The sequence below is a fragment of the Lates calcarifer genome, linkage group LG13, assembly GCF_001640805.2.
Source record: "Lates calcarifer isolate ASB-BC8 linkage group LG13, TLL_Latcal_v3, whole genome shotgun sequence".
Taxonomy (NCBI): domain Eukaryota; kingdom Metazoa; phylum Chordata; class Actinopteri; family Centropomidae; genus Lates; species Lates calcarifer.
The window spans coordinates 15,315,075-15,329,914 of record NC_066845.1 but is presented as its reverse complement, the minus strand read 5'-3'; the positions used below and the strand labels follow the sequence as shown (position 1 = coordinate 15,329,914).

Below are 14,840 nucleotides of genomic sequence, written 5' to 3'. Positions count from 1 at the left end.
TCCTTTAAATGTGTTATTTTTATTATATATTAATTAGTCACTGGTCACAAATAGACATGAATATAAGATTTACTAAAATTTTAAGATCAAATTTTGCGTTGTGCTATCATCAGTTCCTGACCAGCTGATGTGCTGGAGTGAAGGACATGGGTGGGCTCTTTCTATCTGAGCCATCTGAGCCTGTGGAGGGTTTGAGGACTGATGATAGTAGTAAAGCTGGCCCCAGTCACCTCCTATCACTCACTCTTCAAACGTAACTGCTGGCTGGACTTAACTATTGAGGTGGGGAGACACGCATATCCATTAGTGGTGTTATGTTGTTGTGTTGTAGATCTGTAAAAGGATGGGTCTAATATACGTCACCCTACATAAAAGGGACCCTGTGGATTATGAATAACTTGTAACTTGTACAGTATATGAATGTTAAGTGATGCATTTCCCCCATATCATGTACAATGACAAGCAGTGGGTTACGTGCACAACACATGATTTCAGGGAAACTCTTTGCCTCTTCCCTGTTATACACAAACCATAGAGTAGTTTATTCTTTTTATTCAGAATTCAGGTTTGAAATTCTTTATTACTTTTCATCTAAACTGTACTTTATTCCATTTGACAAAGACAAACATAGCTGTACAATGAACCATTTAAACAGATCACCAAAACTCTCCGACAATCTTTATTCAAGAGCCCCTTAAAAAGAAATAAACAAGAACATACAAATTAATGAATTCACAAAAATAAAAGTGCATTTTGTTTTAACTCCTGTGATACATTAGACATGTATATAATGCTGCTGCCTGTGGAAAAACCTCATAGCTCCAATTAAGACAGTTTCTTTGAGATTTCCTGATCCTTTATGCTGTATGTAGGGTGAGTTTAGTCGACCCAGAGTTCATGTTTAAAAGCCAATAAAGAAACTTGAATGTAAAAAATGTAGGATCTACCTGTAAGTAAGGCAGTTTATCCTGAAATGCTGCCTTCTTGAAGGAACAAGGTTTTGATCACAGAGCAGCAGTAAATTCCCCTGAGCAGTCTCCTGTCTGGCATGCCAGAAAGTTCAAGAAACATACTTGATTATCTTATTTCTTCTTAATGCTATAAGAAAGGCAACAGGGCACTTCTAAACATCTTTGTGGTTTATACCATAGCCTTGAACAATAGCTATGGAGACATGAGGGGAAAGTGAAAAAGATTATTGGTTAGTTTATTTTTTTATGAATGTCAGTGACACTCATACAGTTTGTGATGACCATCTCTGCTGCGTCTGCAAAGACTGGATTTTATAAAAGTCAATGTAAATGTACACTTGCCAATTCTGATCCAGTACTATTTCTATACAGATTTTGCATTTTCAAACATTTCTCATTTTGAATGAATGACAGGACAAAGCTGATCACTGATCTAATATTTTTTGAATGGACAACTCCCTTTTCTTGTTTACTGGTGGCTAACTGATTGAATCATCCTTGACTGTGGAATGGGACAAAGGTGCCACATTATACAGGTTTATACAAATATGACATGAGGCAAATGACTTGAACAACCCTAACACAATTTTGCATCAGACAATAAAGAAAAGGTGTTTATCATATGGTTGTAAAATTTTTTTAGAAGTGTCTTATTTCTAGAGGACATTACCCAGAGCCCTGAGAGAGAGACACTCAACAGTAGCTTAACACCACATATGGAGATGGGTGGATATTTTGATGGCATCCTAGTGATTGGGAATCAGTTCTCTATGGTAGGAGTAACACATAAATGTGATCCAGTGGACCAGTAAGCTTCATGCCCTGATTCAATGGCTTAATCTGTCACCAGAACATAATTGTAATGAAGTGGAAAACTGTGCTATGACCAGCCAGTCTGCTCCAAAGAGAAGTGGCAGCATGTGGCTGAAGCATAGTGTAGCAGAGAAACAGCAGAGTTAACTTTTCCCATGTTCAGTACAGTCATTAATGACTGCTTCCATTACAACAATCATCTACAAACCAAGTGCTTCACAAATTCTCCTTTTTAAATAAACAAGTCTGTGTAGGAGAGCTACCCCTGCATCACAGGCGAGATAAGACATTTCATACAATAATTCAGAATCAGTAACTCTGCCTAGTCAATTGACTTGACTAGTTTTAGAGAGAAATTGATTTAACAGTTTTAACATTACAAGTTGATTAAAATGCCTTTCCCATTTAGGCCTACTAGGACCTATTCTTTCACAGCGAACAAAATGATTCATAAACAAAACCATGGCACAAAAACAGAACATTAAGATCCAAATGAACTCAGAATCTAATTCTGAAGTGTCCAAATTAAATTCTACATAAACATCAGTTACAGTCAGCCAAATTAAAAAAAAAAAAAAAAAACCTGTTATAGTGCTTATGACTACAGAGGTACTGACACCTGAAAATACTTTTCTTTGGACATCCACATCAGAAACAACACACTTCCTTGATGTCACAAAAAGTCTCTAGCTTTCAAACAAATATCTGCCAGAATGAACAAAATGTCCCAAAATCAGATTACAAAAAGGTTACCTGACCTTCAAGCGACCTTCCATCTACAATCAGTCCGAGATAGACATCTAAAGAAACTACAGTGATCAGACTGTAATCCTATTGCCTTAATTTATACAAAAATAAATCAGCTATAGTGATTTTTCTTCTTTTATCAGGTACGGTACAAAACATCATAAAAAAACTACAAACAAAAACTAGATCCAGAGGGTAAAGCGATCAGTCTACGACGACACAACGTGCTTTGTGGGGAAGCTGACAGCAGCACTTAATGTTGGTGCCACAAACCACAAGAGAATTCGGCCACAGCACGCCACCATGCCCTTCCACGTATATAAGCTTTTGTCCTGAGCTTTATATGGTGGTCCACACATATGAAAGGGGTGACCGGCCTAATCAGGGGGGCACCTCGTCTGCAAGACAGCTTTAAATTAATCCAACTTTAGAGGGTATAGGACTGGTTACTTTGGCATGATTAGCCTCCATTCAACTCCCAAAACCACAATACCTGACGAATGTGTGCAGACGCCATTCTTGGGTCCACGTTAAAGGACTACATGAGATTTTTTTCTTTAATGTTTTAGCCCATTAACTACAAATTACATATACATTACTGCTCACTTTCTCTAAATCTAGCCATTTCAGTACACAAATCAACTTACAGGCTTGAGCTTGAGATAAGTAATCCATCTCAGTGAACATTTAGTCAGGTTTTGGTAGTGTTGCGGAGACCTGGGATCATTTTGAAAACCTGAATCTGATATGTTAAGGATCCTCTAGCAGTAAAGTTCTGAGCTTCAGCCACTCAATAGCCATTGCATTTACAAGGTATCTGGTCTCTCTAACCTAGAGGACAAACATGGATGCTGTTAAAAGGATAAAGTAAATTTTATTACTTCCTGCATTAAAATGGCTGATTTTAGGCCATTTACTTCAACAAGAAGCTCACTGTGGTGGAGTACACATCAAATCGGGCTCAAGTATGTTGATTTACTTACCGTAGAGAAATAAATGTAAACCAGTGGCTGCCTTGAAGTTAAAAATTTGATGTAATAAACATTGGTATACTGTGGACGAAGGTTAGCAGTAATGTAAGTTATTGTAAGAGAATGAGCCAAAATAGTAGTCCTTTAACAGCATAACCATACTGTATATTAGGAAAGACATGACAAGTGAACTTGGCAACTTGACAAATACTTGGAGCAAATACGGAGTGTTGACGGCTTGTATTAGCAGTGTTTCAGGCTAGTAGGAAGAACATGGTGAGAGAAAGATGTATAAACAGCAGAAATAATTTCCTATTCAAACTAATAAAATGGTAGCTACAAAAACTTAGCAACAATTGATAGCTATTACAATGAATCATGTCATGATGGCACCAAAGAATAAGGAAACAAACGAGCCAAATATGTGTATTTAACACATTTTCCCTTTGGTTTGGGATGTAGTGGAGTTGCAAACGGTAACTTGGTGAATGGAGTGACTCTAATGGGGGAAACCCATGACACTAAGTCCCAAAGTCTGGCCTCAGATCTACAAACCCTGCATTTATATATTTGTAATACACATGGAATATGTGCTTGTGATGGTCTGTTTGGATGTACTGTGCTGACAGAGTAAGTCCTGTCACACTCAATACTTAAAATCACCAAGGGCAGATCATACCAAGACTTGGGGATTTAGCCAAAGACGGACAGATAGTTTGTTATGTTTGTATCAGAGCAGTGGGGCTCAAACAGAAACTGGGATCTGAGCGGTTCAACAAATGCTAGTTGAGTTTCTCCTGGAATATGTACAGATTGTTGGTGGTGGCCACAGCAATGATGTTGTCCAGGGGATGCCAGGCAGTGTGGAGGATCTTCTTGTTAAAGTCAAGACTGTCTACACTGATCTCATCCTTTTTGCGCTTCCCACCCGTGCTTACTTTGCGAGGTTTCAGGACCGATCGCGGCTTGCTGTTCTCCCGCGACGCCTCTAGGGTTACGTCCTGCCGATAGCCTCTGTCAAACATCCTGAAGAAGTTGTTGTAGGAACCGGTCATCACAACGCTGCAGAGAGACAAAGTATGAATTACGAAAAATAATCTGAAACACAAGTGTATTGTTATCTGTCATAAACTATTACCCCAAGCATGTGCAGAATAGCCCTCTGCCACGCAAACCAAATTTTGTGTGGCCTTATGCTCTGCACTAGGCCGATAACCTCACTGAATGATAAGGCCAGTTTTGCTGGGTTCAGATGTGCCAAGTAAGAGTCAGCCCAAAACATTTTCTCACGTCATGCTTGTTGAATGTGTGGGGAATTGCAAGACATGATAAAGAAACCAAACATGACTGCACTGAAACTGTTACAACTGTTCTCCTGAGGGCAAACTGTTACAATGACTGGACATATTAACAAAAAAAAGAAAAGAAACAGGTGCTCACCTGTCATTCCCATTCCAACAGCACTCAAACTTGTCGAAGATGCAATCATTCTCATAGAGTGAACACAACTTACTCCTGAGATATTCGTGCACCTGTTTAAAGAAAAGTGATGAAGAGGTGTTGAAGTTACAATCACAAGTTGTGCATGAGTGAAAACAGGAGACCTGGAGGTTTTGATTGTGGCTTCAAACACCTCCCTCTTGTGGAGAAACAGTAGAATTATGTCAGACTTATGTACTGCAGAAACAAAAACTGACATTATTTTTATCTTGGTATGGCAACAGTTACAGACCTGATATGTCTCTACTGGTCGGGTCTCCATGTTGAGATCCCAAATTTTGACAGACAGGTAGTCGCGGGTCATCATGTATCTTCCACTGTGGCTGAACTTTACATCAGAGATGGATGAGATGATTTCAGAAAAGAACGAACGATTGTTTGGATCCTCTGGCTCTTCAAACACTTCAAAAAAGAAAAGGATGCATCCCATTAGTATTCCCTGACTACTATTAACAATCTTTATATAGCTGGGTGCACTTAAGTGCAGCAACATATTTTAGTCTGTCCTGCATTTTTGGCAAACACTATCATACATGTACATACTATCATGTTTCTACTGTTTCTTTCTAGCCTGCTCTCTCTAAAACTGAAAAATCTAACAGAGAGAAGGAACTGTTATGGAAATGACCTGAAATTAACTCCAATACAATAACTTGAGGCCTCCATCTTCATTTAAATTCTGCGCACACTTTACAGATCATCATATTTAGACACTTGTGCTGCAATTCACATAGTTAATTTCTTCAGCACTGAAAGTTATGCTTTCAAGGCAATTGTTAGCTGAATGAAGGAAAGCATTTACAAATGTGCCTAGGTGGTACCATGGGTCAGAAGTTAGCACAGTTAAAGCAGATTTCCTGCAGATGCTGTAGCTCAACTGTTACAACTGAAAGCTACCTCCCAACCAAAACATCCGGGATCTGAAAGCCATTCTAGTCACCACATGTGTCAGTTGATATAGATACTATTACCATAGCCCTTTATGGAAAAAGACTGGCCTCACAGTAGGGGCTGGTCAATCGGGGATTTTTTGTCTCTTGATATGCATTTAAGCACCAACTTTCTACTTAAGTGAACACACAGAAATTTCTTCTGAAAATCTAACCTTTCTTGTTTCATTGTCCATCATCCAGACATACCACAGACACATCTCATTATTCCCCTGTGGGCACATAGCAATAATGAACCTAGCTTACTTTTGGCGTGCTTGTCGCACAGAGCTGATGCCCTCATGTCACACAAGCGGATGGTGCCCTTGCTGCTGCTGTAGACAAAAGTATTGCATTGGTTGGGGTGAAACTCCGCTGCTGTGATGACCTCTGTCAACTCCTCCATATTGGCTGGCTTAATGTCAACAATATCTGAAGAAGTGAGGTTAAGGTCAAGGTGCTAAACAGACATTCCCACAACTTAAAAAGAGATACCTCAAATATACATGAACATTTCTATTACTTTCTCAAGACAAAGTCATGTGGTCAGCTCAGGGCAGGAGTAAAATATTTCTTTACACCATAACTAATTTGGGGTCAAACAAACACATTTAACTTTTTTAAATCTAGCCTATGTGTAGAAGTTGAAAATCCTCACTTTGGGACATCTGGTGGTTGTATCAAATATGGCACTGTGGTGAGCACCAATGCACTACAGTTATTTTTTGTGGCACAGAGCAACAGTGTCATTGTTTGTACTGCCTATATAATAAATTGGATTGATTCATTTACATGAATCAGAAAAGGTTGTCCTCATAATAAAGTGGGTTTCAATTTTCAGTCTAACATAATATCATCAATATTAATCTAAAAGTGAGTTTGAACACCTCAAAAGAAAGAACCATGCAAAGCAGGACAGACCATTCATTATTTCACACATTAAAGATACAGAAAAAAAAAGAACTCCCGCAAACTTATGTTTAGTTAAAATTGACCACAAGTTTCACACCTTTTTTTTCTTGATCAAATGAAACTCAAACAACAAATAAACATTTTCAAATAACAAGAGTAGTTGGTGCCTAGAAATTAAAATGCCCAATAATAAAACATGTGGGAAAATCTTCTACTGGCCTGAAAGGATGCATCTTACTAGTCATGCCACACCTTTCCTTATGTCAGGATCTATAACAGATGTACAGAGTTACAGAACAAAAGGATACTAAAGCTGCGATCAGTGATCTCCAGATGCCAGAGGTTAATGCGCAGGTCATCTGCAGACAGGTAGGTCTCACAGTCACTGTTGACTGAGATGGAGTTAATGTGGTAAGTGTGAGCATTTGCAAACACTCGTCTAGGGCTGGCTTCCACCATCAAGTCCATGGGCCTGAATACTGGTACCTGAGGAGAGGAGCGGGGTTAAGATCACTTCAGTTTTTAAGGACGACTGTGTGGTCATCATATTGTACTTCATATTGTATTTTATAAATCACATTTTTACGATTAAGAAAAAAAAGAACCGTCCCAGATAACAGTCTTTTAAACAAAGACAGAAGAGTCTGGCCTCTGTTTAACAAGCTAGTCTGTTAAACTGAGTCTATATTTGGGAACTATTCAATAAATATAGATAAGTGTTTCACAAACTGGAGGATTCACATGACCAGGGAGAAAATGTTTTGTGAAAGTAAAGCTGAATAAACCGAGCAGACATTGTGATTTCCCAAACACAGGTGTGACTAATAACATTAATGGCTGCACTGCAGTACGTACAGGAATGAACTGCGAGTGTCATTAGTTACACCTGTGCTTTTGTTGGTAAGACATGTCACTATGACTGTTAAATGTCTTCATGAATCAAAAACAATCTACAAACATAACTTGCAACCAAGCTAAACATATGTCCCTTTTAATTCATTACCTTGATTTATTCATTTATTCATTGAGAAGTAAGTATAGAATCTCAGCTGTAACTTACAATTACAAATCCAACATAGTGTGACATGGTTAATGACACATACATGTTCAACATTACTGGGACAGTGATAAACCAATTTATACTCACCCGTAGTGTTGTGACAGTATTAGGATCTCTGTACCGCCCATCCTCTTCTTTCAAGTTGTAGCCCTCTGGTCTCTTGTCGCGCTCACTAATTTTCCACAGCTTTATGGTTTTGTCTGCCAATGAGAAAGAGTAGAGATTATGAAAAGTTCCTCTCCAGTGACACAAGAAACTGTGTAAATTTAGATTACTTGCTGCTAAATGGTGTCTCTAGAGGAAACAGACGGAAAGGTTTCAGTTTAAAATATCTCCATGTCACCAATTCATTCTTGCTACAGTGAATCAGTTGAATTTGAATCTGGTGGTTTACTAACCATTTGTAGACAAAAGGAACTGTGCTGCATTTTTCTGCGGCAACCATCGAATTTTGTTGATCTTCTCCTCGATCTCAAGGCTTTTCAGGTAGTCAAACTCAGGCTCATGGCTCTGGAAGGTGCTGTAAACATTGTACTCTCCCCGGCACTGTGGCTGATCCTTACTCTACGCAAAAACAGAAAGCAGATCAGAGTTTAGTTTAAGAATTATTAGGGCACGAATAGACCTATGCTGAAAGCAAGAACCAGCGTTTCAGCTCATGTATTCCAAGAAGACACAAAGAGACACATTTATTTTGTCTTTTTTTTATTCAAATGGTATTTTCAGTTTAAATTCTGAGTTCTGTAACATGAACAGCCTGTGTGACCAAGTTCATAAATTTATCCAATGTGAAAAACAATGACTGCACTGTTTGTACAGATTTAGTTTAGTCAGATGAGTAACCCAAACTTACCTCTGGTTCCTGCTGAAAGATGACTACACGACCCCCCTTGTCCCCAGTGGCTAGTAGCTCCCCAGAGTGGTTGAATTCAACCGTAGATATGATATCAGCTGTCAAAAAGGCAGTGTAATTAGCATATCGTCAATCTTTTTAACTTAGCAACCTTATTTAAGAGTCTTATTTGCCGCGGTAGTAGTCTGGTTTCTGATGATTCATTTCCTCCCAATGATGCATACAATTTTTCCAGCAGCGTTAAACATAATGCAAGTTTGCTGCTGCTCTGTCAACCTGTGAGGTGTGAAAGCCACATCAACCATTGGTAAAAACACAACAGAGCAAAGATGTATATATATATATATCCACACACATTACAGTGTGGTAGCACAATGAAACCAAAAATCTAAGAGGAAAAAAAACTTTGCCATTCACAGCTATTCAGCACTTTTCAAAGACAAGCATTCTCATCAAATCCAACAATACAACAATCAATCTCTGTTTACAGACTGGCACTATTCTGAGCTGGTGCAATCCTTAATATAGACTATGGTGTTGTTCCTCTCTTAACACAGTACACAAAGTGCCTGATACGACCTGACTCCATACAAACTCTCATATAAAACAAAAAGGGCAGAGTGAAGGAGACTGTTTCAGCAGGAGTCAAATAAAGATACTGCACTATTGAAGTGTTTTCAGTCTGTGTGCTGCTGTTTATTGAAACAAGGAGAGGCCAACATTTATACTTGTTCTCAGGCAAAGCTTACTGTAAACAACTGTGTAGTCCTTTACACACAAATAAGACTGTCATGTACTGTAAACATAGGTGTTTAGGGCACTTGTGAATTTACTCATTGGACAATGCAAAAAGGGGCAGTTACAACCGATCACTGGTCCCTCTGTTCATATGGAGATGAAAACTACAGTATGCATATAAAAATCACCTACTGCATGGACTTTTTTTTTTTTTTTTGCACTATTCACATTAATTACACCACCATTAATTACACCATCAGGCACCATCCAGGCACTGTGTTCAAGAATAATCAACAGACCGTAATGTCATCTGTACTTTTCACTGGGAACTTCTATTTGTTAGAAAACAGTACAATAAAATCAGTCCTGAGAGTGGATTATGCTAGGTAATCAAACCAAAGAGAATGTGTTTCTGGAAAGACACCTTGCTGTTGAGATTTTCATTTCATTCTTTGATGCTTTGAGCACCACCACTAAACTTCCCCTCACCTCAGTTGAAATGCGTGTGCACTTGAAGTCTAAAAATATAAGACCATCTGCACAGCTAGAAACTACAGACCTAAGTGGGGAAGTTTTTTCATTTGTCTTGGCCAATCAGACCTTTTTAAATTAGGCCATTAATGCACTCTGTGAAACACGTTTGAAGTAGAACTCAAGCAAACGGATTGCTCAACCAAATAAACTCGTTGCTTCCTGGACTTCCTACTTGTTAAAGAAATGCCCTTGTCTTGCAGAGGGAAAACCCTGCAGCTATTCAGTTCTGATATGCATTTCACTCCTCAGCACGCATTACATAGCACACACTGGGGAATTATAGAAGTAGTGACTGTTGACACTTTACAGCAATTACGCCAAAAATAGATGAATGTTGTCAGCCGTCCGCCAGTTTTGCCAGTCTGTAACAGGCCTACTGGACTATTAGTGCCACACCACTGACCCTCTTACTTAAGTGCAGACAGACTGATGCTTTAAAATAGCAATCGACCATATAACTTTTCATACATATAAATACCCCAAACACAACCAACCAAACCAAAGTGTAGCACTAGCACAAAAAAGCTAACCTCCAAACAAGCACGCACAGGATGCCAACCAGACAGTACATGTTCAGTGACCAGCACATGGACTTACCTTCTGCGACATCATCATCTATGGCTCCTTTGACTTGTGAAAAGCACCACTGCACATCACTGTTCCCACCACCGGCCCCTACACAGAACACAATCCCCCAAGTTTTAATACACAACAAGCAAAGACAACTTTACACGCGTTAGCCTGGCGCTAACTAAGATAAAAAGAAACAGTAATATGATAACAAGGTCGCATGTAACTTCATACCAGTGACATATTATAACTAGTGCAGAAAATTCCCAGTCGCTGGAAATACTTTGAGCATGTTTGCTGTGGAAAACGTCAGTGACACACACATACACACACACAGACACTAGCATCTTGGAAGTATCCTAGCTTGCTAGTTAGCCTGCGCTGGTTAACCACAACAGAAGAGACAAACCCATCATCTGTGCAGGGCAGAACAGATATTGTTGAATAATAATTCAACCTGAGACACTCTCACAGTCTTTGCTCTCTAGTTTTACCTGCCATGGTGAGCGACTCAGACAGAGGGGATCTCTGTAGCGGGCTCGGGCCCTGGACTGGAGCAGTGTTGACCCGGGTCGGCTGGGTGGTTCTGACCGAGGAGCAGTGGAGGAATGAAGCGGGGATTGCTGCTCGTAACTCCGAAGACCGCACTAGTCCGTGGCCCGGTTGATACAGACAGCACGAAGCAGTTTTCAGCCAAAGAAAGTAAATTGCAAACCTCAGCACTAGCTTTTAGACTTTGCACTCTACTTTGAGATTTCCCTCGCCTCTGCCTCTCCTAGCATTTACACTTTCAAAATGGCGCAACTCGGGTGGCGTTCAGCAGGCTTCAAACGGAGAGAGCGGTGAGAGGGCACCATGAAATTTTAACCTGGCTAGCCCCTGAACGGTCAACGACGTGGGTCTTTTTTCCTGTCCCCGAAAACCACTTTGTTAATTGATTAATTGCGCGTTTCGTTTTCAATGAAAAGTCAAAATGACTTGTTTAGAAAACCTTGTTGTAGCTTAAACCCCGCCCATGTGCATTGTTTCAGTGAATAAAATCGAAGTAACCCACGCACGCAGAGTGAGTTCAGCAAAAGTGAAGTCAGAAAAGTGCAAACTAGATTTGATACGAAGTTTAATTAAGTTTAAGTTTAATCTAGATAAGTCTGTTTTATATTTAATTTTTTAAAAATTATTTTTCAAATCTCGTTCACAGTATATGGTATATCAATTTTAAAAAGTTATGTATTTTTAGATTACTGACTAAAACAAACAATTTTGACGTTTGCATGCCTTTGACAATTGTAACACAACAACAACAACTTCCAGAGACACCTGCCTGACATTAGTTTAGGAGGATGCCACCATAGATCCAAGGATGCCACTCTGAAAAGGCCAAGCTCAGTGCACAGATGTGAAGAGTGAGTTAACTGATAGGCCCCTATAGGCCTTTTTCACAACAGACATTTTCATACTTCATACTTGGCATAAGAGGAAAACAGGTATTACTAAAAATATAAAAATGGCTCATCCACATGTTCCAGTCAGTCATGTCAGTGCAAGGGTATGAAGGCAGCATACACAGTATCAGAGCCCTGAAAATGAAGCAGCTAAATGTTCATATATAATTCATATTATTGTTTATACATCTGCTTTTCCTATTTTGATTTGTCAAAATGTCTTTCATGAAAAGTTCCTTCTGACACCCCTCTCTCCAGTGTCACTTTCTGTCCAGTATGTTGTTTAGTTTTTGGAAGGTTTAAAAAAAAGTTACAACACAGTCAAAAAAAAGTGTGAGAGTTGAACTGGGATACTGTGGCTTATCTTAACCCCTATAGGCCACAGGAGCACCCCAGTTTTTGCAATACAGACTAAAATAATAAAGACCTTAAAACTAGATTTTAAACTATACAAAACGGGGCCTTAATATGAGGTAATAATCCAGTTGATGCCTTAAGGCCCAAATCAGATTTGTTTTATATTGTGCTTTGGTGGTGTGTACAGTATTGCCAACCAAATTTGTAATGAATCAAATTACCACAAATTATTTTCCTTAAAATGAATCTGGAGTCTTTAGACCCTCTGGAAGCCTAGGGCCCAGGTGGCAGTTGTCCACCACATCCACCTGGTGCTTCAGCTTCCCCAGATACACAAGATCCCATCAGAGGGGCAGCTTTGTTTCACTGATTCATTTGGGAGAAATTAGCACCATAACAGAGAAAGAGTCCCCACTGACATTGCCACCGCTGATATGTCTTATTTACATGAACATTTTTGCCAGACTTTATATTTGCTTCCCATGGAACAAAAAACATTTTAAAGCTTTTATCAATCAAATATACACAGTACTGCTTTTGTATGCTACACAACCATACAAACATGTTTAACAGCTTTGTTGTGGTAATTTTGCAGCTCAGCAGATATCACAGTTTCTAGATTGCACATTTAAACACATTGTCAACAAACACAACTGATGCAAATAAGCTAGTTTAAAATGAGTTTCACTGTAGAGTTGCTCTAAATGCCTGCAACTCCCCGTTTAGACATGATCACTCCAGCTGTGTATAGAGATATTAATAATTTATAGGAACTGCATAGACCACAAATCCCAAGACGGTCAGCCTGATCAACTTCATTAATGAGCTCTGAGTGCGAGAACAGGCTCATTCTTCAACAGTCGCTTTCTTTTTACTTCCCCACCATAAAATAAGTGGTCCATCTGGCAAGGAGCAAAGCACCAAACAGCACCGTGTAGCTGAAGAGAACAAATTTGAGGATTTCCCTGAATGTCCGGAGGAAGCGGATTAACAAGGGCTCCACATCCAGAGGCTCCTGCTGTGTCTTCTGCCTGCGACCAGGTTGAGTCAGGTGTCCCATGTTCTCACCTCGACCCATTCTGCAGACACACACATTTGTCACATTTGTCATATTTGATTTCAGAGTAGAATACAAAAGAATATTTAACATCTTTAATTTCCACCAAGGTGGCCCATCTGAAAGTTTATAACAACTCTGACAGCGTGAATATTTATAGAATATAAATTAATAAATAAGACAAAAAGCTTTGGAGTCATTGGGATGAAAAACATCTTATATTATGTTCATAGTTCCTAAGTGGAAAATACATTATTTTTGGTGTGTTATGTGTAATAAATGTGTTTACTTGTATCAGAGATTTGTTACTAGCCTTGTAGGAGCTGAGGAGGCTTCACGACCACTGTTAATAATTTATCTGTGAATTACAGTAAGTGGGTTCAGTATTGATCTGCTTTGTTTGCGTATAGTCACAAACAATGTTAACTGTTGAACATGTTCAGCATGATGTCTGAAACTGTAAACAGATATTTTTTGGGAGACATGCTGAGGCTGTAGGGTATGAAACTCAATACGTTTAATTGCGTTTCCTTCAACACAATAAATAATGCTGATATAAATATACAATTTTGCTATTATGCCTCACAATTGAAAATAATATTATATTGGTTAATGTAACCAGTTTGAAAATATATTAATATCTTGACTGAGTAAAGGTTTGCCATTACGCAAGAATTAAAACAAGCAAATTTCAAGCATGCATGGATGACAAACAAGATCAAAACCAATCATACCTTGGTGTTATTGGAGCAGGGCAGGAGCAGATCAGAAAGTGGGCTCCTGTGCTTCCAGCCCTGAAGTCCAAGTTGGTGTGTGCTGCCTTGAGCGTTTCAAGCCCTTATGGCAGAGGAGGAGCCAAAAGCAATAACTGATCACAAGGATCTGAATCCCCTGGGAGTGATCTAATGGGAGTTTAAGTCGTCAGTGCACCTGCTCCTCAAAGAAAGAAATTGTAATGTAAGATTTTGGCCATCTAGCAATATTTAGAAATGTAAGTATTTTCTTTTAGACAATCAAAATGGAGGAAATTAACATAGATTTACCTGAGCAAAGTTCACCAAAAATATCTGAGTGCTGTCAGCAGGTTTCCCTGTGTTCATAGTGTAAGGCACGGAGGCGGTATTGACTGAAACAGAGATCAAACACCCTCATGCAGCACAGTTATCCTCTACCGGAACACGGAGCAAATGGCCTCCTAATTCAATCAGTGTCCTGCGCTGTCAAATCATAGGCTGCCGTGGGCTGAGCTCTCCAGACAGCACAGGGCCATTATCGGCTGATCGGGAGGCCTGTTACAGTGCTAATTGCTCCTTCAGAGAGCTGGACCACTGCTGACGGATACACTCCCATCCCTGCCTTTCATCTGCTCTTACTAATCACAATCAG

General features: G+C 39.3%; 1 protein-coding gene and 1 long non-coding RNA gene across 3 annotated transcripts; both read right to left on the bottom strand.

Moving 5' to 3' along the window:
* Nucleotides 1-536: 536 nt before the first annotated feature.
* On the bottom strand, nt 537-11,538 carry ppp2r2aa (protein phosphatase 2, regulatory subunit B, alpha a). The gene is made up of 10 exons (XM_018668885.2): nt 11,093-11,538; nt 10,626-10,703; nt 8,757-8,854; nt 8,302-8,467; nt 7,991-8,103; nt 7,152-7,329; nt 6,199-6,363; nt 5,235-5,404; nt 4,943-5,034; nt 537-4,564 (listed from the first exon to the last, which is right to left on the bottom strand). The coding sequence occupies exons 1-10, from the start codon at nt 11,097-11,099 to the stop codon at nt 4,285-4,287; spliced, it is 1,347 nt and encodes a 448-aa protein (XP_018524401.1). The 5' UTR covers nt 11,100-11,538; the 3' UTR covers nt 537-4,284.
* A 995-nt stretch (nt 11,539-12,533) lies between these two features.
* Nucleotides 12,534-14,621, bottom strand: LOC127143224 (uncharacterized). 2 transcript variants are annotated; one of them, XR_007814493.1, is made up of 3 exons: nt 14,498-14,621; nt 14,189-14,387; nt 12,534-13,476 (listed from the first exon to the last, which is right to left on the bottom strand). It is a non-coding gene; the product is annotated as an uncharacterized LOC127143224 (long non-coding RNA). The 2 variants fall into 2 exon arrangements; XR_007814494.1 differs by having other exon boundaries at nt 14,189-14,384.
* Between the last annotated feature and the right edge of the window lie 219 nt (nt 14,622-14,840).

Coding starts and splice junctions, on each gene's coding strand:
- ppp2r2aa (XM_018668885.2), bottom strand. Junction 8,855..10,625: donor AGATGATGATGTCGCAGAAG/GTAAGTCCATGT, acceptor CCTTTTTGACAG/CTGATATCATATCTACGGTT. Junction 7,330..7,990: donor ATACTGTCACAACACTACGG/GTGAGTATAAAT, acceptor TCCTCTCCTCAG/GTACCAGTATTCAGGCCCAT.